Source organism: Aythya marila (assembly GCF_965140915.1).
Source record: "Aythya marila genome assembly, chromosome: 2".
In the NCBI taxonomy this organism is placed as follows: domain Eukaryota; kingdom Metazoa; phylum Chordata; class Aves; order Anseriformes; family Anatidae; genus Aythya; species Aythya marila.
In genome coordinates this window covers 114,240,399-114,266,235 of record NC_139043.1, presented here as the reverse complement: position 1 = coordinate 114,266,235, position 25,837 = coordinate 114,240,399, and the positions used below count along the sequence as shown (strand labels likewise).

Sequence of the window (25,837 nt, the reverse complement as noted above, 5' to 3'; positions counted from 1 at the left end):
TCCAAGAGATAGCACTGGCATTACCCTGCGCCTCTTGGCAGGGCTCCTCACCGAGCCCTGAGAGCAGTGGTCACTGAGCAGGGCTCACAGACAACCACGCTCGGTGTTGCTCCCCATCCCGTGTCTTGCTTTCCAAAGGTGCCTCTCCTCAGGTCACCAGGAAAAAGCAATCAACGTATGCTGTTGTCTTTATTAAAGTATCCGCTCCGGTGCTGTTGCCTGTGGTTGTTTCCCCCATCTTATGCAGGTACATAAGGAGCATAATCACTTAATTCTCTACATGTGGTCAGAGACTTGCCGCCTCCTGTCCAACAAATACATATGGAGAGGCAGGGCTGTGGCCATTACCCTCCTGTGGGAACTCCAGTCTCATTAAGACTGCTGCCCAGGACAGTTCCCTAGTAAAGGAACCATCCCCACATTAATTTGAGAACTAAGGCTGGGCATAACTGCAGTGCTTCTATGGGAACTATAAAGCAGAAGAGAAACTTTCTTCACCTTTTTGTCACTCATACATGGGTTCTAATTATAGGCTGATGACATATGAGTTTAACATTTGTAATAGGAAGTATCAGTGGCAACACTATTCTGAGAAAGATTAGTGCACTATCACGGGGAGGCTTGCAATACAGTATTTACAGTCAATATAGGTGCATGTGCTACCATTAATGCCAACAGATTTTCTAAGTCCTATGATAATAATCAAAAAATAAACACAGAAGAGCAGATGTTCCTTCCTGAAAGCGTTTGCATCCTAAGAATGAAAATGCTCCAGACTGATTTATGGTGAATATTCTAGGAAATAAAATCCAAAACATCTTTTCTAACAGTACCATTAAGTAGAGGCTGTCCTCCATGTACGCTCCTCGACACGACGGCACTGTGAACATCTTCAGGAAATCCCGTCTTGCACAACATGTCTTCACAAGCTGCTTTTATCGGTGCCTGAAATGCAAAATAAAATTTATGTAATATTGCAACCCTCATTCACCAGAGAAACATTCCAGTTGGCACATACTCCGTTTTGCTGCTATCTTGTACAAACAGCATCTTTGTTTCTAAACGACTGCAATTAGAAGTCCAAGGGCAAAGGGTTAATCTCTCTGATAACTGGAATGGAAGGAACAAGTCCCACTTGTCTGGTAAGATCTAAATAATACACAATCTTGATTCTTCTGACAACTGAACATTTCAACTAAATCAGCCATTGAGACCGAAGTGGAAACGTAGGGGGAACAAAAACATTCTTTCCTCTGGAAATAAATGTTACACAAAACCAAACAGCAACTTTTTCCACCGCCAGATAGATTTGACAGGAAAGACTTCAGCTACTGATTTAAAATGCTTTATTTAGAGTACTTCCATGTGAGGTTGCACCAGTACCAGTAACTTAAGATAGAGTGCTACATTTGCAGTAACTTAACAGAACTTACATTTATGTTAGTATTTAAACAGATACCATAGGAAGTCAAACGTTTAAAACGCAATCCCCATCAATCCCCATCTATTTCAAAGGAACGTTAAGTTAGAAAGAGAGCAGCTCATTATTAAATTTGCACAACAAGGCTAAAGACAAGCCATTGAAACTGTTTGTTCTCTCACTTGTAAGAAAGTTTCCCTTCAACTCACATTTTCAAAAGTTTCATCAGTGACTTTTTATTAAGAACTATAATACAACAGCATGTGGAAACTTTTTTTTTTTTGTTGTTCTCTGGAGTTCCACGTTCAAAAGATCATTCTGATTGCTAAGTTAGTTTCAGGACATTTTGCTGCTAAGTGAAAAAAAAAAAAAAAAAATCCAGTTTTCTGTGGCAAAAGTTAAAGATCTCTTTTCAGTGGATTGTTTTTGTCTCATTTTAGTGCTGCACAAAACAACAGTCAAGCTTCCATGTGCCTAAATGACCAAGTACAGCAAAACCCCTTCAGACCACACAAGGCCCCACACCAGACTATGCCGATCTCTATCAGAGACATCCTAAAACCCCTTGCAAAACCTGACGAACGCCCCCATGCTAAATAAAAGCCTATCCATGTGCACGGTGAGATGTAGTACGTGGTCTTTGACAACACGAGCGACTGTGCTGCGATTTCATACCTAAATCTGATCAAGACTTTTAATTAGATTTTCCTTTTTACTTTCCCAGATGGGTTTCCATCAATCGATCTGCTCAGGGCCATGTAAGCATGCTTGCATACATTTAGCAAAGAAAGCCCAACAGGAAAGAGGGAGGGGAGGAAAAAAAAAAAAAAAAAAAAGGAGAGAGAAAGAGGAGATGATGGTGCTACACCCATTTACCACCTTCCTGAGCACTCATTCAGGGTATTAGACACTGAAATCCTAAGCTCAAGGATCGTGCGCTTCCCACGCAGTGGAGGAAGAGCACTCATCACCTCTTGCGGTGGCTGTGCCACCTGTTTGGAGGGCAAGATTCACTGGGCCTGGAGGTCGAGCACTGCAATTTTACATTACTGCTGCGCTCTTGGCTCCAGACATGCTTGGTAAGAGGGCTGCAGCCCACGATCTGCAGTCTGCCTACGGGTTTATCAGCACTTTTAACTGGAATTTTTCAAGCACGCAGCTATCTGCGACTGCTCTGTGTCTTAGCACAATCAAAATTTTTGAGATTAGCTTCCACGCGTTTAACTGCATGCTGTCTATAAACCAAATCCCTTTTTGACAGAGGCACGCTTATCCAGACCATTACGTGGCAAACCCAAAAAGGCAGTCCGCTGTGGTATGCAGCAGGACAGCCAACTGGTGGCACTCCAGGAGTGGAAGCTTTCTTCATCAGAAGCTGTCAACAAGGCTGTCTTCCAGGGAAGAGGAATCCAGCAGAAATGCGTCCTCTCCACTGACACGTGAGGCCAAGCTCAGCATGCCAACTCCTATTAGGATAATTTTACCACTAATACGAGGAGGGATTCGTAGCACAGTCAGATGCACTTACACCTAGATGATCCTAACCAAGCAGCTCAACACTTACACTAGCAATAAAAATTAACATTAACTGCCCACTTCCAAGTTAGTATGCTACCTAGGTAAGCACACAGGACGAGAACTTAATTACCAGGCGTCCAGTTAACTTCGATTGTGACATGGGTTTCTCTCTGACTTACACACTACACAGGTTGCTCACCTGTATAGAGTTACATAAGTACTTTTAAGTTTTTATATGGTTAAAGAGAAACCAAACACACAAATACTGAAAGAAAGGAACGAGGCTTAAATGACCAGGAGACTGTGTCAGCTGCAAAGCTGGAACCTAGCCCTTTCAAACGCTGATGTTTTTAAACATGAAAACACAGTAAATCAAAAATAATTGTGATTCCAGCTGCTAGTTTCCTCAGCTTTAGAACTCAAATCACATGTTTTGTAAAGTTTCTATAATTTGAAAGAAAAAGAGTAAGACTTGTTTAAACTACTGCATAAAAGGTGACCTCAAAGCAAATGTGATAGAGAAGAAAAAATAGCCTTTCATCATATCCTTGAAACAAAAAAGGTCCTGGGTGGGCAGCTGAGAAGATAACAGGATTTTATAACAAGTCTGCACTGATGCGCCTGGGAATCTTTCAGCCTTTCCAACAATCTATATGTACTAAACAACTCTTATAAACTGAAACAATGCCCACTGAAACAAAGACGTGGGGACATGAATAGAGAGCCTTCTTTATTCTTTCATTTTCAGCCATCAATTTTATCCGGAGACAAAAGACTGTACTCTACTCTCCGAAAACAGTCCTTTGTAAAGATTGTTTGAGAATAAAAACACAAGGGAAGGAAGAATTCAAATTTTCAGCAATTCTTTATCGCCCTCTGTTAAGCATTTGGAATTAAGTAGAAGTTGTAGCTTCAGACAGACTGGGTCATATCAAGTTCAGCTTAAGAGTACTGCGAGACTTAAACCATTTTAACTCTAAGCAAACGATGATGCTGAAATATTTTTATCCCCTTATCTGGGGCAAAAGGGAAAAGCTAGTGAAGATTATGGGGGCACATTACTGTAATTTACAGGATTTTGTGTGATTAGTACAATTCCCAAGACTATTTTGAACATAAGATAATATTACTTGTACGTTCATCTACAGAAGGACGCTACTGAAAAACTATCTTTTATGATGGAAAGTAATTACCTTAGCTTCTGCCCATATAAAACCTACTTAATGGAGCTACAAAGCTTTGAACAAGCTCAGCACTTGGAAAATTCTTCTCTCAAGTACTAATGGACTTTGCTAAAGCAAAATAGAGTTACCATTGAAAAACTAGTTTGCTTTCCTGATCACCTCTAGCTTATTTAGTCACTTTTAACTGCAAAATGAGTAACAAACATCATTATCTCCAGATACTGAACACCTACTCAACCTTGGTGCAAGAACTCACAAACTCAAGTAGTGTGGTACTCAAGTACAAACTCACTACTGTAGATCTCAGATCAAATGCAAAATGCAAACTGCAATCACAAATCAACATGACATAAATTAGAAGTCTTATGTCAAAGTTACTTTTCAATCAACTGAACATTCTAGTATAGTTGGTAAGCCTGCCATTTTTGTACCCTACTCCTCAGTTACATTAACATCATATCTAAATACTATCATAACACAGGTATCTAGAAACCTGTGGCTTAATTTCCAGGTAGTATTCCAGCTCAATTAGAAAACAAAACAGAACAAAACAAACAAACTGATGACAATCTCAACTGCATAACTGTAATGGAATCATGTTTATATGTGTTCTTCTGAACATCATCACTAAGATTCTTCCAACAATACTGTCTTCACACTTGTGTAAAGACTGTAAATTGAAACAGTACAGAAGTACAGAAAGATAGGATTGTTTCATTAGCATTGATGGTTTTGGACTACTATGTCTCTCCAATTTTCATACTTTCTAGGATGTAGACACACTTACAATGCAGTTCTGTAAAAAAACGCTCCAACTATTTCAAAATGCATGCTCCCCACATGACTACAGAAGCGACTTCATATCACAACACGCATCCTACATTTGCAGAACTGGGCTCTTAAACACTGCTTTCAAACAGGGCTGGTCTTGTTCCTTGTGCACATACCATACACCACTGGAGCTCAGCAGAATCTATTTATCTGAAATATCAAAGTGTCTGCTTTTGCACTGTTTGCATTTGCGTGTACTACAACATCAGATTTCTTAATATTGATTGTAACAGAACACAAGGGAAGTTGTTCCTGAAAGACTTCTTTCTTTTATGCTCAATATAGCTAACTCCTATAGGAAAATAAGCCTACATAGTCAAATAAGAAATGGAAGGGTATGCATCAGAGAAAATATCATCCTATACACTTATAATTGGATGCATTACAGCTGCTAGTTGCCAAGTCCAGCCAATTCAAAGGGCATTATCATGTGAAGCTCAAAACAAAGTCTTACTAATTATACGTATGACAGAGCAGGAACTGGGTATTTGAGCTCTCTCTCCTTAATAAGCAACATTAATTTGCAATTGTGACAGTAATGTTAAACTTGAGCACAGATCACAAAAACATCTGTGACTGTGTTTAGAGACTGGGTGTTTCTTCATTAATTTAAAGGCCAAAATTATACCCAGCATTCATTTACAACTTACCTAACTCTAGAGATTGTTTTACCCGTTTTAAGTTTTGTCTTAATACATCATCTGACATGATGCAATATGCTATACCAGGTGGATCTTAGGATGAGGTTTTACTAACCATCAAAACATAACAAGACATATGAAAGACCACAAGAGGATCATAGCCACATCTCTGATGTGCTTGGGGTGCAAAACTTCAAAACAGTTCATTATCTCTCCCATAATCTCTGATTTATTGCAAAGAGCTGCAACAGTTTATACCTCCACACTACTTAAGACAGTTGCACAGTACTCCAGAAAATATAGTCAAGTACAATTTGTTTTCAACTGTGGATTGCAACTGGAGAGAAAGAAAAGTGCCTTTCATTCAAACTGTTCTGGAAGCCAACAGCTTCCAGAATCAGTGCCAGACCAAGTTCTCCCAGAGGTCATTGAGTTACCCGTTTTTCAGCAACCCCAGAAATCCAGCTTCTTGAACCAATTCTCAAGACTCTTAAACACTTTCCCTAAACAACAGAACCTACAACTTCTACTATATAATTTGTTTTAAAATGGCCTTAGGCCACCACCGTTTACCATAGATTACTGGACATTTGCAACTTTGAGAGTCTCACAAACCATGACGCCCACAGTCTCTTCTGTTAGCCTTAATTGAGAAACAAAGACTCACTTCATTTGCTTTACTAGATGTGAAGACATCTATGGGCATATCTGATACAAAGCTGAAATCTGGTTTGGAGTTTTTCCCCTTCCCTCAACTAGGAGCAGTGCACCTTCTAAAATGAGATTCTCCAGACAAGCAGTGTTGCTAGCAGAGGAAAAAAATATCTTAAAAATTCAGCTGGAAGACTAAAACCAAACGGAATTTCTGTTAAGTCTAAGTCACACTTCTGTACTGCATAAATAAATAAATAAAATTGGGCCTATGATTGACTACACATCCTCATTTCTTCAAAAAACAAAAGTTCCTCCCTTTGATAGAGGTTGCACATGTTCAGCACTTCTGCCCACGAAAACTGCTGGTGATGTACACAGGAGGACTCTGGGTTTTTCTGACCTTCAGGGGAGGCCTTACAAGGCTTATCTGGAAGAACTCTTTTGGGGGAATCACAAAATTTTAACTATGTCTTCAGCTGCTGGGTGATAATTATATGCTAATTATAAGGAATGGAGGAGTCCCTAGAGGAGTCTGTTGGTAAAAATATATTTTTAAATATGTCAAGGAGTGCCTAGAGGAGAGGATAAACGCACCTTCTGGATATACGATACTTAATTAAATACATGAATACTGACTAAAACCAAATAGTTTAAGTGAAATGTTGAAAAGACTTGGCAGTGATGTACCTTCCATCTTGGAAGCTGCAGATCCTGTATCTGTTTTCAAAAGCCAATTAAAAATAGAAAGCCTAATTTTCCTTCTTTATTCAGACAGAGCTCCCATGATCTTTCAGAGAGAACTGCAGGATCAAATCAAATTATCAAATCATGAATCACGCAGATTAGGTCATATAGCGATCTGCTGCTGCCACAAGAAAGCACAAGAAACTGGAACACAGTCCAGCACCCAGATGAAAAAAGTCCTTTGATCAGTCACGAACTACAAAATGCTCTTTAACAAAATACAAATCCTCCTGAAACTCATCCCACATGAATGCATAACACCTTTTTTGTGAAGTTCTCTCAAGGCTCACCTCTACCTATACCAATATTAACTTGACCAACCAGTCTCAGTTCAGTGGTAGGTTAGGAAAATTGTTATTAAAATGATCATTTTTAGTGCAAAATACGTTAAGTATTCTTTCCACCTTCATCAATCATCTGTGATTTGTCCCATTATATCTTGTATACAACTAGCATCACTGAGTTAGCAGACGTACAAAATGTATTAAGTAAGGACACTACATGTTCCTCCTATGTTTTATAACAAACAAACAAAAAAATAAAAATAAGTAATTTTTTTTACATAGGAACTTCAGAGGTTCTGATTCTTACTGGAACAAACTGATGTTTTGCATGTGCACATTGTTTAAAGTAAATAAAATGCTTATCCTGTCGGGTGTCACTGCTGGCTGGTAAAATATTGGAAGGTTTTGTTTGTTTGTTTTTCAATTAAAAAGCATTCACAAAAAAAAAAAAAAAAACAGTGACAGAAAGTTTTACTATCAAATGATCCTCTTATTCATGCAATAAAAGCCATTCAACAGTTCCTGCTCCCTACCACATGACAAAAAGTCCCTTACGCAAGACTGTCTGTAATGAGTAAAAATAACTTTACTCACAACTTCCTCAAGCTATTTTTAAATATACTCACTACACTACTACCACATAAATTTTCTTATGTATTACAGTGTTCAGTTATTAAAAAAATTAATAATTGGAATCACTGACATAAAAGTGTCATCAAAAATAATTAAGATGGGACATGACAGGACTCTTCTAATGATGTTTCTGGGAGTTCCTCCAATTTCTGGGAGCAGAAAGAAAAAAAATAAGTGGTAAGGTTTTGAATTACATGTTCTCAACTAGATGTAGTTCAACAATACAGTAATTTAGGGCAATATTTTAAAACAGGTATAATAAAAATTACAAATTTGTCTTTAATTGACTTCTCCTTATATTAAATTGCATGCCTAGGTAGCAATACAACACACAAAGGGAGAGAGCAGAAGGCTTTCTAGAAAACATATGATTTACTAATTCGAAAATACATAAGTTGACAATACAAGAGAATGTATACTTTCTGTTACTTAAGTATAATATACATTTATGACCTTGCTATAATATCTGTTTAGAGAATAAGAACCGTTTAATATAGAAAATGATCTCCTGTTTTGTCAACCATTGATTTCAATTCCAAAAATTCATTGTCTACTGAATCAACGTGTCCTATAATAGATACAAAAAGCACTTAAAAAAAAAAAGAAGTCATTTCTCAAATGTGTATTTTAAAGTAATGCATCCAGTCTAATATCTAAAGAGAGATTTCTAAAAAGTACATGTGTTTTCTACAATTATTGGAATTTTGAGGATGTGTCAGAGGCATCACTATCACCTAGTCCAGACAGACAAGGAGGAGAGAGCTCTTTGCTGCAATATCCTGCCACATTTAACTTTTCAGATGGAGTCTTTGAAGATGAAGCAAAAACAGAACAGAAAGATCCACATCCAAAAAGGCTGAGCCACTCATATACGTATTCCGTTCTGGAATTTATGAAAAGTGTTATAAAATGCACTCAATTCACTTTCAAAGGAGTAATGATGTTTGAGTCCGACTCATTAATAGAGAGACACCCTTGAACTCATTTTTGTGGTTATACAATCACGTATTTACTATACTACTTAAAATAGACCGATTAAAAGAAATAAAATCTAAGCCACGTGTATGATGAGAGACAGAAGATGCATCCAGAATAAAAGATCTCACTGCTACTTCTGCGCAAAACTGCGTTAATATGCCTCACCCTTGGTTCTGCCAGAGACAAGTGCTAGAGGTAAGAGGGTGGTTTGGCTGACAAGAAATTCAATCACTGGATTCACAGCTGAGGCAGCTTAACAGGAGTGTCATTTAGGGTAGTAGTTTTATCACCTGGATACATTTGCTAAGACCTGGAATAAGACCAAAACTGCCTGCAGAGAGTAATAACTTACATCCTCTGTCATCCTAATTCGAATTCAAACCAGTCTCCTACATGCAAAGGGCTCCGTAACTGCATTGTTATTTGTTTCTGATTAAGAAATGGACAACACCCACAGAGTGACCCCATCACCTTGTACATAAAAACAGACTATTCCCTTTTTGAGCACTTAAGTTCTGTTTTATTTTCCAGTTGATTTCTAACTGACCTTAGTTTCATTCCTGTAAACCTCCCAGGCTAGCTTTCCCAGTACTTCTCCCATCTTGTTGTTATCCCTGTTCCAAGAACAGCTGATGTTTTGGACAGAAAAGCAAATCTCACTCCTTTTATCCTCCCTTCTGTCAGGTTTTTCACATAGTACTTCCAGACTCATACTGATCTAGTTAATCAGCAAAATAAAGTGCAGTTGACATTCTCTTGCATCCCATGCACGTTACGCGTTGCCAAAAACCTAAAGCCCTATTTCCTGAACAGCAACAGAACCCACGGATCTGACTTAAAGTGTGCCTCCAGTTATGATCAAGCAATTCCATGACTGCTTTTCTACAGCACTGATGAATGCCACAGTGATCAATAACTTCAGAAAATAAAGGTAGAGAGCTCTTTTGTTGTAAAGGTTTGGAGATAGAAAAATAAAAAGTAGAAAGGTCCAACCTTTCAGAAGAATCCTATGTAAACAACCCCGTACAAACCAAAAGTAGCAGGTATCAAGGCAGAAGAAAAAAAAAAGTTACTGCTGCATCTTGCTTTTAAGGGTTCTTGGCAGTACGCATGAAAGAAAAAAAAAAAAAAAAAAGCTTTTAAATGAAAGCGTTGTACAGACACAGGTCTATAAATCTGATTTCATACCCAAGTTCCAATTTTGTAACACACTATTAAAAATCAACCCTAACCTGATTTAATGGATACCCAAACAAGGGGGAAATTGGATTCCCCAACCGTAACATGCCAGTGACACTGAGTGATACATAAAAGCAGTGAGTCTAGTTCCTGTCCTTAATTCATAGCTTGTGCTTTAATTTCAAACCTGCCCTGGGTAGGAAAGTAAATAAATAAATAAAAAAGATGGACTAAAAGCTAACTGCAGAATTTGTGCTTTAAAGATTTATTGAGATAGGAAAACTAAACAGAAGTGGAAGCGCATATGATAAACAACACATGAGGACTTGTGAAAAAAAAAAAAAAAGCAGCAGCATGAAGGGAAAAAATAAACCCAATCAAAAGCCGTCTGTACTGAAGGTTTTGGGTACTGAGGAGAGAAAAAAAAAAAAAGAAAGAAAAAAACAATCCTGAAGTAGGCACATCACAAGTTTTCGAGCAGGGTGGCTGCTTTCACGTGGGAGACGCGGAGGGCCAGCCGGACACTCCTCCGCCACGCCAGAAGGACAGACGGACAGCCACGGGTCCCCAACAGACGAGGGAGAAAACGCCGGGCCGCCGCGGACCAGCATTTCAGCACCTCGCCGCCCGGAGCGAGCAGAAGCCGGGGCCCCCCCTCAGGGAGCGGGGGGACAGCGGGGTCGCTGCCGGCCCGGCGCTCACCATGGACAGGGGCCGCCCCCCCCCCCCGGGGCCCTTTCCCCCCTCCCCAGCCCGGCAGAAATGCCCCGGCCGTCGGTGCCGTTAAGAGGCGCTGATCTGCGCCATCTGTCCCTCAGATTTACCGCCCCCTCCGCCCAGCCCCGACAGCACAAAGCCGCCGGGGGGGGACACGCCGGCCACCGGGACCCCTTCAGCCACCCCCTTCCAAGCAGCCCGGAGCTGGCGGGGAGCCGGGACTCGCCCCCCGCGTTCAGCACTTCGCAGCCCGGGCCCGTCCCGCTGGAAATCCCCCCTCCACTCCCCCCCTTCCCCGTGCGGGCTGATTAAATTCTCGCCGGGAAGGGATTAGCGGGGCACGGCGGAGCGCCCCCCTCCCCAGCCCGACGAGGGTCTCGGGACCCGCCGCCGCCCCGTTCCCCACGCGGGGCGCGCTCCGCTACTTTGTCCCCCGCGGCGACAAAGCGGGAGCCGGACCCCCCCTACCACCACCACCAACACCACCACCACGGCACCTGCTGTCCCCAAACCGATGGGGGCACCCCGCGGACCCCCTCCCTCCCCTCTCCCCGCAGCTGCCCCCCGAGCAGGTGTCCGGCACGACGGCGGCTGCTTCCCCGCGGCCCCCCGCCACCTCTCCCCGCTCCCCCCCCGGTCCCCCGGCGGGGAACAAAGGATCCGCAGCCCGGCCGCGCTTACCTGCTGCAGGGCCGCCAGCAGCAGCAGCGCCAGCGGCGGCAGGATCCGCGGCGGCGCTCCCGCTGCCCGGCACATGGAGGCGAGGAGGGGCGGCGGCGGCAGGGCGGCCCCCGGCAGTCCCGGGAGCGCGGCTGGAGCCCGGCGGAGCGGGGCGAGGGGTGCAGCGGGGAAGGGTCGGGCACCGGCTGTGTGCCCCCGCCTGCCTGCCTGCCTGCCTGCCCGAGCCGGCTGCCGCGGCGCTGAGCTGCCGCCTGCCGCTCTAGCTCATGGGCAGCGATGCGGCGGGGGGGAGAGATAGGGAGGGAGAGAGAGAGAGAGAGAGAGAGAGGAGAGGAGAGAGGAGGCGGAGGGTGGGTGAAACTCAGCTCTGGGTCAGGCTGCTTTTCTCTCCCCGCTGTGCAGAGGGTGGGCAGGGAGGAGGAGGAGGATGGGCGAACAAAAGGCTGGGAGATAAGAAAGAAGTAGTCGCTGCTGCTGCTGCTGCGAGGAGGAGGAGGAGGAGGAGGCCGGTGCGGCGGCTGTGCCCGGCTCCGTGCCCCCGCCCGGATCGTGCCCGCCTCTCTCCTCCCCGCCGCGCTCAGCGCCTGAGCCCGGGCGTGCCGGCACCGCCGTTGCTCCGGCCCCAGCCCTGCTGCATGCTCTCCTCTCTCTCCCCCTTCACTTTCCTCTCTCCCTCTTTCTTCTCCTCCCTCCACCCCTCCCCCTGCACGCACAGCCCTCCGCCGAAGCGCAGTGATAACAATACCGAGCAGCCTCTGCCTGCCGTGAGTGTGCGTGTGTCTCTGTGCGTGTGTGTGTGTGTGTGCGTGTGCTCGCCCGGTGCCTGCCTCCCTGCCTCCTGCTGCTGCTGCTGCTGGCAGCTCCCCCTCCGCCTCCCGTCGCTCCCTGCCGGCCGCACGGCTGATGCAGCTCCGTGCGCTGCCCTTCCTCGCTCCCCGGGCCCTGCCGGCCTCGGGGGAAAAATAATAATAATTAGAAAATTAAAAAAAAAAAAAAAAATCGCGACCCGCTAACTTAGTGTGCTGCAATTGGAGGGCACAACTTGCTGGGGAGGGAGAGCCCGGCCCTGCGGTGCCCCTCGGGGGATGCTGGATGCAGGGCGAAGCCCACCGGGGGCTCCGGGACGCCACCAGCTGCCCCCCGGCTGCTGCCGGCGCCGCAAGTTTCTCGCAACTGCTACGGCTTCACGGGGTGCTTTGGTTTTTTATTGTTATTTTTTATTTCCCTCCTGTTATTACCCCCCCCCCCCCATCCCCGCTCTCTGTTTTATTCCCAGCTACCTGCTGAATTTATCAGCGAGTGTTTTCAAAGGCTCCTTGGCCGGCGCCGCGGTCCGCGGGGCCAAAAATGTGAGCGTGCATAGCGGAAAGAAACCGGGAGCCTTGCTGGGCGAGCACTTACAGGAGCAGGGATCAGTGCTGGGTCATTTGCAGGACTGGCAAAGATCTCCCCTCGCCCACAGGTCACTGAGCAAAGTTGTTTTGTGTCCATGCACCAGAGCTCCCAGCCCGGGACATAATAAGGGGAGGATCTGGCTTGATTGTCTGATCTCATGAAGTGTCGATTTTAAATGGTATGTTATTTATTCTAAAGCATCTTATTTTACACTTGAGCTTGCAAGTAAAATACTTTCAATCTCTGCTTTTTTTTTTCTTTCTTTTTTTTTTTTTTTTTTCCTTCTTTCTCTGCTTTAGAAAATAACGCAAAACGCCATGCTCGGGGCTTTGCAAGAAAACACCGGATTTGCTTTTATGTTTTGTCGGGGACAGGCGGGGTAAGTACAGGCTTGCACGATGCCGGTTTCATTAGCTTCGAAATTGAAAATAACCGGTCGCTTGCGAGCTGCCATGCAGCTGTTTACCCAAGTCAGGGAGAGGCAGAAAAAGCCAGCAGCGGCGGGGGAGCTGCGCGCAGCCGGTGCCGAGCCGCGCCGCGGCAGCAGCCGGGCCGGGGGCGAGCCAGGAGCGAGCCAGGAGCCACCCGAGGGCATCGAAAGGCAGAGGAGAATCAAGCGAGGAGACAGCCCGGAATAGAAAAACAGCCCCCTCATCCCATCCCATCCCATGCCATTCCATCCCATCCCATCCCATTCCCCTGCCTTTTTTTTTTTTTTTTCAAGTTGTAGCCCATGAAATTGTAGCGGACCAAGAGTTGCGACGAGCAATAAATGATGGAAATGAAGTCTGGTAATGAGGCTCTGGATTAAAATTCAGCCTGGGACTAGGACAAAGTGAGCAGGAACAGCGCTGCTGATGCTTATATCCTGTTACGAGGATGAGTTTCCCGAGTTGGCACCTGCTGGACCAGCATGTGCTCTGTCATGTCTAAGGCCTTACCCTGAGATTGTGCTTGTGTCTGCTGATGAAATGTTCACTTTCCTCAAGTAACAGATTTCTATTTGTGTTTTCTGGTAGGTAGACATACTAGTAACATTTGTTAATTACTCTGTTTGAGCATTTATTCACTTTTACAAGTGCTCTACAAAATGCAAGGCATACAATATAAACACCTCCATAAACCAACTGTCTGACGAGAGTAATTACCTAGCACGGAGAGGAGCCTGGCCCCTCATATTCCCTCAACCCATCCATCCCTACAGGCCTGAAAAAATAAAAGGCTCTGCAGCATATCTGGAAGGTTACCAGATCTGAGCTCTGGCTGATGCCTCTTAACGGTTCTGCTGCTGCCTTTAAATTACTTAGCAGAAATAGTAACGCTGGCAGAAAAATTGCTCTCACCAACACTGTTTTACTGAATCTTTTAGTCTTGAACATGTTTCTATCAAGCAGGTGGCTTCCCTCATTTACACAGCTGTAACCAAAAGTGCCCTCCGGCTCACGGGGTTTCCCAGTTCTGGGTGCTGTGATCAAGAGAAACTAATTGAGCAGGGGTGGCTTATACTTTTTGAGGCAGAATCTCTGCACTGAATCTTTTTGTGGGTGAGAGGCATATGTCTGGGAGAGCGCAGAAGAGGAGAAACTTGAGAGTTTCTTTTCTTGGGAGACATGGATGGCTCCTCGGGGCTTCTGCTATTGATCTGTAGGATGAGCCCCAGAAAACAGCTTCTTACAGAAATAATCTGACAATAATTGGGCATAGCTGGAGATTCAGAGTTAGAACTGATACTAAATTGAGATCATCAGCCCTTTTTGCATATATCATGCAAAAGTCATCAAATGGTGACGATTTCTGGCCAATATTCAAACAAGTGATTTAGAGCTCGAAGGGTTTATCTCATAACTCAGCCACAGATTGCATTTGTGAGTGTATTCTAAGTAGTATAAAAATAATGGACATACGTTAATGTTCAACCTAGGAGATCTCAAGGGCTTCCAGAAAAAAAAACTTGTTAAAATTCCATGATTAAGTTGAAGAGAGGATTAGGGTAATTCCCATGTTAGTCATGGAGTTGAGTCTCTCTTTCAACTTGTCCAAATTAATTTTCATTCCTAGGGTTCATAAAAATTCTGTAAAAAATGAATGTTTTCAATTTGGAACATACTAGTGTGCTCACAGCTTGAAATATTTTGAAAAATAAAAGAACTTCTCCCGTGTGGGCCTATCCTTATGTTTAATCTGCCAGGTACTGCCACTACCACTGTCCTCGATTCAAATTATGCAAATTAAGCACTTTACTGACAATTTAGGCCTTGATCTGACAAACATTTATACAGGAGATCTCAGCAAATTCAGTCACACTACACGCTGCATACCACTGTTCATAGGCCTAAATATTTACAAGATGGAGGCCATACTCCATTATTTAGAATTAATAATGGAGGGATAAAGATAATGAGCAAAAGTACTTAAGGGCATATTAGTTTACCCACTTTTATTGCTTTCTTCATTACATCTCACGAAATATCTGTCGTTGATAAACAAAATAAAACACCTAATTAATAGCTTGTTCATTCCCTGCAATCTCCTTTTCTTTCCGAGGACATTCAGTTCTTAATAAGGTTTTTTATCACAGTAATGGCAAAAATAGTATTTTTTTCTTCCTACTTCACACATCCAAAATTCCCAAGGGTGGAGATTTTTTGAATTATAAGATTGTTTATCATTGGCAACACTTGAAAATAATTGTTTTAGGAAGTAGATAATCATGCATGGCCAGGGAGAATGCAGTTTTGTATAGATAGTGTCAAGTGAGAAAGAAAAACTGAGTGGCGTAGATGCCAAAACAGCTTAAATATTTTTCAAATTGGGGTAATAAGAACTTTGCTGCTAGAGCTGCTTTCTCTTACTTCAGTAAAAAAAAAAAAGTGACCCATTACGTGTTCTGAGTGCTTTTCTTAATTTACAATTTCATGTTTATCACCTATGAGAACTGAAAATAAAAGTTCTAATTGTTCTTTATTTAGGCAAATAGTCTTCAGAAAAAAAATAAAAAAAGTCCTAGAAGTAGGTAATATTTACTCGAATGTGTCTTTTAATTCATTACAGAACTTCACGGGCTTAACTTACCTTCATGGGCTTTCCTGGCGCTATCATTACCTAACATGCAACTTTCTTCAATCTGCTTCTTAGGTCGAGACAATGCAGGGCATGGAAAGGTAACTAAAACTGCAGCAGTTTGTGAGCTATTGTGCTCAACTTTGAAAACCAGCTAGGTTAGGATGAAAAAAATGTTGTATATAGCAGTTCTCTTTCTGCTTTAGCAACCCTCATCAGCATTAATCACTTTCTATCCTATATATGTTAAAATATATACATATGATGTGGAAGAGGATTTTTTTTTGCTTTTTCTGATAAATCATATCTGCCACCACTTACATTTCTGTTAATTGCTAGTACATTTTGCAAAGGATTTCTCTATAGAGAAGATGCTGAGCATATGCAGTACAGCTGTGATACAACATATTTGCATATTGTGTAATTTGCTTTATGTCTATACCCTATGTTTGGTGATTTAAAAATCAACATAGTGAAGCTTAGTGTGTTCTTCTAGAGGGTCTCATTCAGCATTACTGCCCAGTGATTTAAAACTGTTTGGTCTGGAGATTTTCTGTTGAAAATCAAGACAGAGGAAAAGATCTGGTCAGCAAAGCATCTCTATTCAGAGTCATATATCTTCAACAACAACAAAATATTACCTTCCAGAACAAGACCCTAATCATATGGCGTGACTGAAAGGATGAAAGCTTGGAACAAGGGCCTATGATAATTTCTAATCACCACAGAAGAAAGTTTTACAGTTTCATAGAACCATTTCATTAGCCAGTAGGCCAATAGAAAGAATTGGGCTTGCCTCTTAAAAAGCTAGTTTTACTAAATGAAACCTTATTTTTTTTAATTGCTGGTATTTTTATTTATTTGAAGTGAAGTACTTCCTTTTTCTTGATCTCACTGAAATCTAGTAACTATGTTATTGTCTTGGGATCAGAAGTCTTATCTTTTTCAGACTAATGCAGTCTGCAGAGATCCTCTTTAGCCATAGCCAAATTTTACTGGCATGATACCTGTTAGTTTCTCTAAAAATTATGTAACACCTTGAAAAAGGAAATGTTGTAAATTTCCACATCAATCTTATTACTCATAACTTCTAGGTAATAAAAATTATGAAACTGGAACTCTAGTTATTTATGGTAAACCACCATAGATAATAATTTGCTTTAATTAAATTGTAAAAGGGAGCTGCCATATGGATTGCCCCTTCTACTGTTAAACAGAGATTTTAACAACATCTGTAGTTAAATTTGCCTAATATTTTTATACCAAAATCTTATTTTCATTTACTATTCCCCTCCCTCTTTTTTTTTTTTTTTTTTTTTTTTTTTTTTATTAGTTAACAAGATGAAATTCTCTGTGCTGGCCAGCTGTTTTGAGCCAAGTGCTTCATGAAAACTTGAGAAAATTTTGTTTGTCCTTTTTGAAGAATGAGATTAAGGAAAATATTTTATTTTTGTTATAACATTATTATTGCCATCCCATTGAGGGATTTCACTCACAGACTCCGGAGCTTAGACTTTCTGACCTTGGAAGAAGTACAGTTCTTACATTGAGGTTGTGTCTTTCTCAGTCACTGATAAGGTTGACCAGATCTGTCATTGTTATTGATCTGAACATTAGGTTTTTGTATTTCAGAGGAGTTTCATAGCTATATACCCTGAAGAATCCATCTGCATCTAATATACCTCTTATTCCTCCAATAGCTTCTGTATTGCAAAAATTCTGTATACAAACCATCTTCATTAAACAAATGATGTACCCTATTTGGAGACTGCAGGAGCTGCTCTGGTGTTTCCAAGAGTCTCTGGTATATTAAGCTGCGGAGAGATGCTAGGGAGAGATGTCTATTTTCATGTCCTCATTGCCTCTCTTGAAAGGCCCCAACAGCATGGAGGAGGAGCTGGGTCTGACTGATGTCTCAAAGGGTAGACTGAAGGAGAGGACTGAGACAATATTTCTCTTGGAAATAAAATTGCAGTGCATTAAGATTTACTTGTTCACAGGCCGACAGAAACATATGGCTTCCGTCAGTGAAAAAACTGTTGTCAGTATAAGCTGTAGTTGCACTTCATAGATACCTCCCTTTGTAGTGGATTATAATAGTGATAATTATGTTTTCCATAGGAAAATGTGAAGGTAGAATATAAAGTGGCCCAGCATGATAATATAATTGGTATCCTGTTGATACCATTTTCTGGTTCAAGGAAAGAAAATGCAATTACAAAAAGTGAGCTTTAGATCACAGTCAATGTTCCCAAAAGTTGCAGATTAAAATATACATTTAACATGGTTTGTTCCAAGGATGCAAGAAGTTCAGAGACTTTAGAAAATGAGGACATTTTGGATTCAAGCACCTGAAAATTTGTTTTTATTTGATAACTAGATTGATAATATTAGTATTCTTATTCAAAGTGTTTGCAACCTGGCTGCAGAAATTCACTCCAAGTTAAATTTTGACACACAGTGAAATACCCATGCTTCAATATTTTACATACTTTCAGAGGAATTGAAAAAAAAATCATCTGAAATGATAAAAAAAATCATCTGATTAAAAAAAAACTTCCTTGTTTTGAATCATTTTCACATTAGTAGGACTTCAAAATGGCTTTCTTTTCTGAGGCGATCTTCTGTCTGTTTTGCAATAATGCACATCTAAAATATCCCTAAATGCTGTATGAATTTATGTAACTTGGTCATAATCTAAACTTTGGAAAGTCTCTAAACATTGATTCATGGAGAAAGAATACCCTCCTTTAAGGGAACTGTGTTAAAGCAGCCTGGATCCCTGGAAGCATGGAGATTTGGGCCTCATGACGCCAGGCCCTTCCTGCAGACAGCTAGCAACTCAACACGTTTGAGAGGGATGGTGGGAAGACCGATCTCTGCAGACACAGCTGTGTCTGAAACTGGGCTCTTTCAAACAAAAGGAGCTGTTCCTCTGGCACTGTGATTTATTAGCCTTCACAGCTGTCCATTTTGTCTCTTCCAAGAGGCCTCCATCCCTGGAGCTGAGGGGAACACGCTTATACCCCTCCTCACCAGTATGCAGTCCGACATGTTAGGTCAAATAGGAGCTAAACTGCTGAAAAGTGCCCCAGAAAGCTACCTGCAGATGATTTAAAAACAACAACAAGAGAAAAGCATTGTTACTGTGAGACCAAGAGGTAGGAGGGCTGCTTGGACTGAGGTGTTAACTGCCCCAGCAAGATGAGCTCCTAAATCTGCACCAGTCGTCCTTATCAACCTTGCTCTGCTGCTTCTCACCTTTAGCACCCTTGGGAGCTGCTGAGTGCTCATCATACTTGAAAATTTGTCCCATTTTTAACAGAGCTTTGACAGAAGCATTTGGGAGTTGAAATGTAGAATATGTATGTTATTTTAAATGTAGTCCCCAATTTGTTTCCGTGTTGAGGAGCACTATTCAGTACATATGCCAAAAATAAAAACAAAAATCTAGGACTCTTTGGCTTTAAAATAAACTCTATTACTTTTTCTCCACTGCTAATGGATCACATCCACTGTTTATATATTCTAAAGTCAGAGGGGACCGTTTTCATCATTTATTTTGACCTCACTGTAACACAGGCTCAAGAATATTGCCTGGTAATTTTCCCAACAGGGCCAATAACTTGCGCAGAGGCAGGGCATGTTTTTAAGGCAGAGATGGAGGTTTGTTTTAAAGTGACAGAACCCACCACAAGTCTTGTGTGTTGCAGTTAATTTTTCCCAGTGAATATTGTTCTTCAGTGAAAACTCTCACTTCACAAGTCAGTGACAGACGCATTTTCAGCCACGCCTGGGCCTTTCTTTGAACCACTTCAGAGAGGGTGCAACATCAGCTGCTGCTATAGGGGAAGCTGTTCACAGCTCCAGAACTGCAGGCAACAGCAGGGAGCTCAGCAGGGGCTAAACACCCGAACATTCGCTTTGATTCGCAGAAAGAGTTTGCATCCAGCATTGAGCTGCGTGCTGCTGCTACCTGGACTGATGCTACCCCAGTGGTATCTCTATTACACAGTAGTTATTCTACCGCCAAGAAAAGCTTTTTTTTTTTGGAGAAAAAACAAATAAACATTGAAATTGCTTATACTCTTCACAAGGTTTTTCAGGAATTCTTTATGCGTGTTTGTGATTTACTTTAAAATCATTTGAATGGAAATGTTAGATATCCTAGATTAAATGAATGAAAGTCTATAGGCTATGTAATATTGGTTATAAAATACTGCTGAAATAATTGCTGCCTGAACTAGGTACTTTTAAAAAAATCAACTTTAATTGAAAAACTACTGATGTTGGAGAATCTAATGTTACATGTAGTAGCAAGTTGTGCTGTTAGATGGTTACCCTTTCCTTTAAAAATATCTATGTCATGACTAGACTGCATTTATCCAACTTGTCTAATTTCCAGACAATAACTCTTGTTATTTCTTTCAGCAATAAGCTGAAGAGTTGCTTTTTCATGTTTCTGTTCCTGGTATTGGAACTATAGACCAGTTACATTTAATAAGTCTGCACTTTTCCTCATTAAGTTAACTGAAGCAAAGTCTTTGAGTATTTAATTAAAACTCATAGGTTTCCAATCATTTAATAAATGTTCATGACCCTCTAATTTTAAAAATGCTGCTTGAAATACCTGTACTAGCACTGCACAGTGTATTTCACTAGTAGCTGTAGTCATTTGAAAGACCAAAATAATGCATGTACCAGATTCCTGTTCAATGATTCCGTGTCAAGAAATACAATGATCACATTAATCCTTTTGTCACACCGTTTCTTTGGTTATCAGTTGGCTCCCCAGTCAGAATCACAGCTTACCAAAATAGCATTTCTCTCTCTGAAACACACCCTGCAGTATTTGTTCCCAGGCATCTGACTTTTACAGGAAGAACCCTCATTTTCCTTTGCACTGAAGCTTTTGTAAATACATTCTTTGCAGCTCCAGTTCTGGCAGTCTTCCACTTCCATCCCACACTGATCACTTTACATCTCTCTGTATTCTCTCCTCACACTTACTTGGAGTCATCATGACCAGACTGCCTCTACAAGTAAGTGCCCTTGGGAAGCTGGGAGTGCCCCACTTCTCTAAGTAACTGAGTTTCTGTATCTATTAAAGCATACATGTCCCCTTTGATTCTGCCTGAACATGCTCTGGTCTTCTGAAGAGTGGCATGTGTAGTCCCAGCTTGAGATGAGTCAATAAGTGGTAAACATGTACCATATTTTAAGAACTAACAAATAAATGTCTCTAAATTTTGGCCTCATGTCAATTTCTAAAAAGTTGCAGCAGAGGAACTGAAGGACAAGGGGATCAGAACAGGACTGATAATATTGGATGTGCCACCATTTTGAGGAGCTGGAACAAACATCAAACCAAAGAATTGTGTTGTTTAGTTTTCCCACCAAAGCAAGCAAGCAAACAAAAAACCCTCCCTCCCTCCCACCCAAACAAACAACAAAACAAAAACAACCAAATGAAAAACAAATAAAAACAATCAAACAAAAACACAAATTATGTGTTTCATTGTGATTCATTGCTGTGCCTTTCCATTGTAAGGACTAAATGCCAGGCCTTGGGTTGATTTGGAGTTTTCTCTGTGAATATTACTCTCTCTCACAGCTATTCCTTTCTGGTACTGTTAACTCCATAGAGTCACGGTGCTGTGTAATCTCCATAAACTTCAGTCTGAACTGGATGACCCTGCTGAGCAGCTTTTAATAGTTTTGAAAAGGGTTCATTCTTTTGGCAGACTCTGCACATTTCACATACATATCCATACCATGACTCAGTTCCTAGAATCACAATACCAGCTCTTTTTGAGAAAAAGAAATCTTACAATTATTGCTGCCAAAGACAGTGTCCTGCTGCATGATGGCCAGAAGCAAACTCCAGACCATTGCTTGCAAATGCAGAGGTGAGATTTTCTCCCTCCCATATTCCTTGAGAGTTTAAATATTTTAGGGTTTTAACTGCTCTGTTTTTCATTGACATCAACTTCATATTGCAGGTAAACTCAGCCATTCATTAGCCCTTTCAACTCAAGTGAACAAATAGTATGAATGAATACAAGTCTGTAAAAGGTATAATATCCATGCACAGAATCTTCCCCCCAAATATCTTAACTCTTCTGCCAAAAAAAAAAAAAAAAAAAAAAAAGAAAAAAAAAGTGGTGTATCATTTAGCAGGTGCTGATTTAGAAGTAATTCCTAAATTTATTCTCTTCCTGGTATCATATGTCCAATAAAGGCATGGAACCTAATAATCCTGTATGAGAAGTTTTCAACGTATCTTCTCCCTAACAGGTTGGTATGACTCGAGTAACAAGAGCCTCTCAACGACATAGCAATTTGCTCAGATTAATTCCTGTGAGAGACCCTTTCAAAGGCTGCAGGTTTCTGATATCTGGTCTCCTGGTCATCACTGCTCCTACAGAGAATGAGCAAATGGGATTTACATGTGCTGAAGTGTCACTTCAGTATGGAGATGGGATGTGGCTACAGCTCACACCTAGAATTGGGGCATTTAAAGCATTTGTAAATTCTTCACTTTTCCTCCAAAAAAAAGTTGATAAAATAGGACTTTGGGAGGAAAAGACAACCAAGCATGTGATGCTTTGCAGAGCAGGGATGCTTACTGTAGTTACAGTGGCAGCATGAAAAACAGTGAGAGAGCATTGGCTTCTGCTTTCATTAGTACACTCAGCTTTTACTGCTATCGAGATTTCATAACATAAGTGGCCAAAATCACATTACAGAGACATTTCAAACTTCAATAGAGATTTTTAAGACATTACAAACTACTTGCTCTTAAATGGTTACTGCAGAATGCTATTAATTTTGCAGTATATTTTATACTTATTTGTAGGTGTAATAAAAAACCCTGAAAGCTGAGGTGCACAAACTTCAAGGAAGAGAAGCTCTACTGTGCCTGCCCAGATAGCTAGCATTTCTCTTTACTATTTCAGCAGCTGGAGTGCTTGTATGGTTGGGAGTAAGAAGAGGAAAAGCTCTTGATAAAGAGCACCCTTGTGCATCTTTCGGGTTGGCCTATTGCCTGTTTTGAATAAGATCCTTCTATACCCCAGGAAAGTCTTGTCTCTTGGTAGCATCCTTCAAAGTAAGAATAGCTTTGATGAAAGCAGGATGCGATTAGCAACCATCTAATTCCTCTTCTCTTTTCTACTACCCCTCCAAAAACAACAACAACAACAAAAAATAATAAAACAAAACAAAACAAAAAACTAACATTGCTGGTCAAACATGAAGTTACTATCACAGAAGCTTTATGTAGGAGAAAATAGCTGCAAATACAGCTCAGCCTCTCAAAGGAAGTCCAAAGAAATCCCAAGGTAGAAGAGTAGCTGGAAATAGTATCCCAAAACTGGGGGGCTGGGGGGAGAGGGGAAAGGGCTGTAGGGGGAGGGAAAGGCTTGTATTTTTGTTAGCACTGATATTATGTTGAGGAGGACACTAAGTGCCTGGAATATTTCTATCATGATGCAGCTTGTATAATAGAGGTAGCTCTCCTCCACTGAGATGCAAACAGATCTGCATGTGAAAAAAAGAAGAAAAGATCTGCTTTGGGGATTTTTGAAATTACTCTAACAGAGGGCCATGAAGAGACAGCTGAGAAGCAAATAGTCTCTTATGCCAAGACCAAGGGGCCAAAACAGAACATTCTGACTCCTTCCAAAGCCAGAAGGAAGAAAGTGAAAGGAAACATGATGTAAATGGACATCTTCAGCAAAAGGATGAGTAGCATGGCCTACCACCAGTTCTACCACCATCAGTGCAAGGAACACCATTTCAGGTAATGGCTGTAGGACCTTTCCACAGTGATCACTCTCTCTTCGTTTAACCTCTGCAGAATAAAACAGGTCCTTTCCACACATGCTTGGGAAAAATCCAACATTTAACCATAAGCGGTCCAAAAGCACTTTCCATTTTAAGACTAAGCAAAATGAAGCCAAAGTATTCTTTCTTCTGCCTGAAAAACGTAGGGAAAGCACCATATGCCGGGGAACTGAAAAGAAACCAGATCTTTCCTACTGAGGTGTGAAATCTTAACACCGTTAATATCCAGATTACACAGGGAGCATATTTGCCTTTGGGCACCACTGGAAATGAACTCCAGATCTTGGCAACATTGATGTTTCCATATTAATATTAGTGAACCTTCCTTAATAATTGATGAGGCCTTGCAGCAACATGAAAAAAAAATAAAAAATAAAAATTCCTGTCCTGTAGGATTTGGGGTTGCTACCTTGCTGAAGATTAGACAAGTACAGCCTGCTGAGAGTCCTAATGAATCAAGAATGCAACTGTACAGCACCATTCGTAGGCCTCTCCAAACAAACTAAGTTACTGGTATGACACAACAGTACTGCTCCTTAGTGCACTTCTGCTCTTCACTATTGTTGGTCCCCTGGGATCTGCTCAAATAGTTCAAGACAAGCAATTAGCAGGTGAAGGGAGCTTTCTGATGGTGATGAGACATCGGAACATCTTCCCTATACATATACATAGAAAACCAGCCTTTGTTGTCCTGAATTTTGACTGCTGCTGTAGTGTATTCCACTTTTGCATTATTTCTTTGGTCCTTGTCACTGCAGGTACCTTATCTCAGAAGCAGAAGGCAACTAGTAAAAGCTGCACCATGCTCAGCCTGTTACTAAGCCAGATGACCATGATGTCTGAAGCTGTGCAATGCCGCAGAATGACATCCATCTGCTATAAAATTCCAGTTGCATAGGCACCATCCTATTTGTATTAATAAGATTTATATTCCCAGCATTAATGAAGATTCCTTCAAGCATCCTGACAGCAGTTCAAAAACAACTGGCAAAAGTAATGGGTGTCACAAAAGCAATGATGAGAGTGTTAGTCTCAGCTGCAGTTTGAAATTCCTGTCTTCAGGGACTATTCTGCACTGTGGGGAAAAAAATAGAAAGAAAAGCTGTAGATGGTCGGGGTGCATGAAGGAATGTTGCACCATAGGGCAGCTTCCCAGACTGCTAAGGGGCACATTTGAAAAAATCTGGTAATGTGCATATGCAATTACATTACATTAAAGATGAGGCTGCTGTAAGCTGCTGTTGCAAAGTGATATGGATGCACTTGTGTTTGATATTCCTAAAGTGCTGAGCTTAGAGTGAACTGGTTCATCTTATGTATGGCTGTTTAGAAGTGCAGCCTCAGAAAGGTGTATGTGAAGTATTTCCTCAGCTGGTCTTACTTGATACTCTCTGTTTAAACCTATAATTAATTAAGAATGAAAGAATTAAGAATTAAGAATGACACTAAACTCAGTGCGACTTAGTGAGACCGTAGGAACAAACAGTCAACATGTTTTTGCACCACATTGTCACAAGACAAATTCTGGTTGAAAAGAGTTACATCAGTGTTTAGATCAAAATAATCTACATTCTCCTAACTGTATGAAATCATGATAGAGTATAGTGCCAATGCATATTAAGAGCTCTGCACAATCTTAGCTAAAATTTAAACATTGCCAGTGTGAATCGAAGGACAACATTAATTTTCTTCATGTCATTCTGTGTTTGAAAAAAACGTCTAACCCAACATATTGAATATAATGTCAATGAAAGATTTTGTTTGTTTGTTTCAGAAAAGAAATGGTAAATGAAATAATAATCCTGTTACAACAAAGCTCTCCACCCAGATAAAGATTCAACTACATCCAAACAAAAACAAACAAACAAACAAACAAACAAACAAACAAACAAAAAAGTAAGGGAAACTCACACATGTACTATAGATTTATAGATCTCTAAGCATCTTAGAATCAGTTCTTTCATTCTTTATTTGTGGAGAGGCATGCAGAAAATATATAAGGGATATCTCCTTAGTTGTTATAGAGCAAATAAGTCCTAAAATAATTTCCCAAACAAACAAAAACTTTTT

The 25,837-nt window shown here is 41.2% G+C and overlaps 1 protein-coding gene across 1 annotated transcript in view; it reads right to left on the bottom strand.

Annotated features, from left to right (window-relative positions):
* The window catches only part of CDH2 (cadherin 2), a 119,716-nt gene extending 107,620 nt beyond the window's left edge, over positions 1-12,096 (bottom strand). Inside the window, exons 1-2 of the mRNA XM_082753612.1 lie at positions 11,465-12,096; positions 834-945 (exon numbers count right to left, since the gene is read on the bottom strand). Coding sequence (XP_082609738.1) covers positions 834-945; positions 11,465-11,539 — 187 coding nt within the window. The 5' untranslated portion in view covers positions 11,540-12,096. The remainder of the gene's footprint in view (positions 1-833; positions 946-11,464) is intronic.
* Between the last annotated feature and the right edge of the window lie 13,741 nt (positions 12,097-25,837).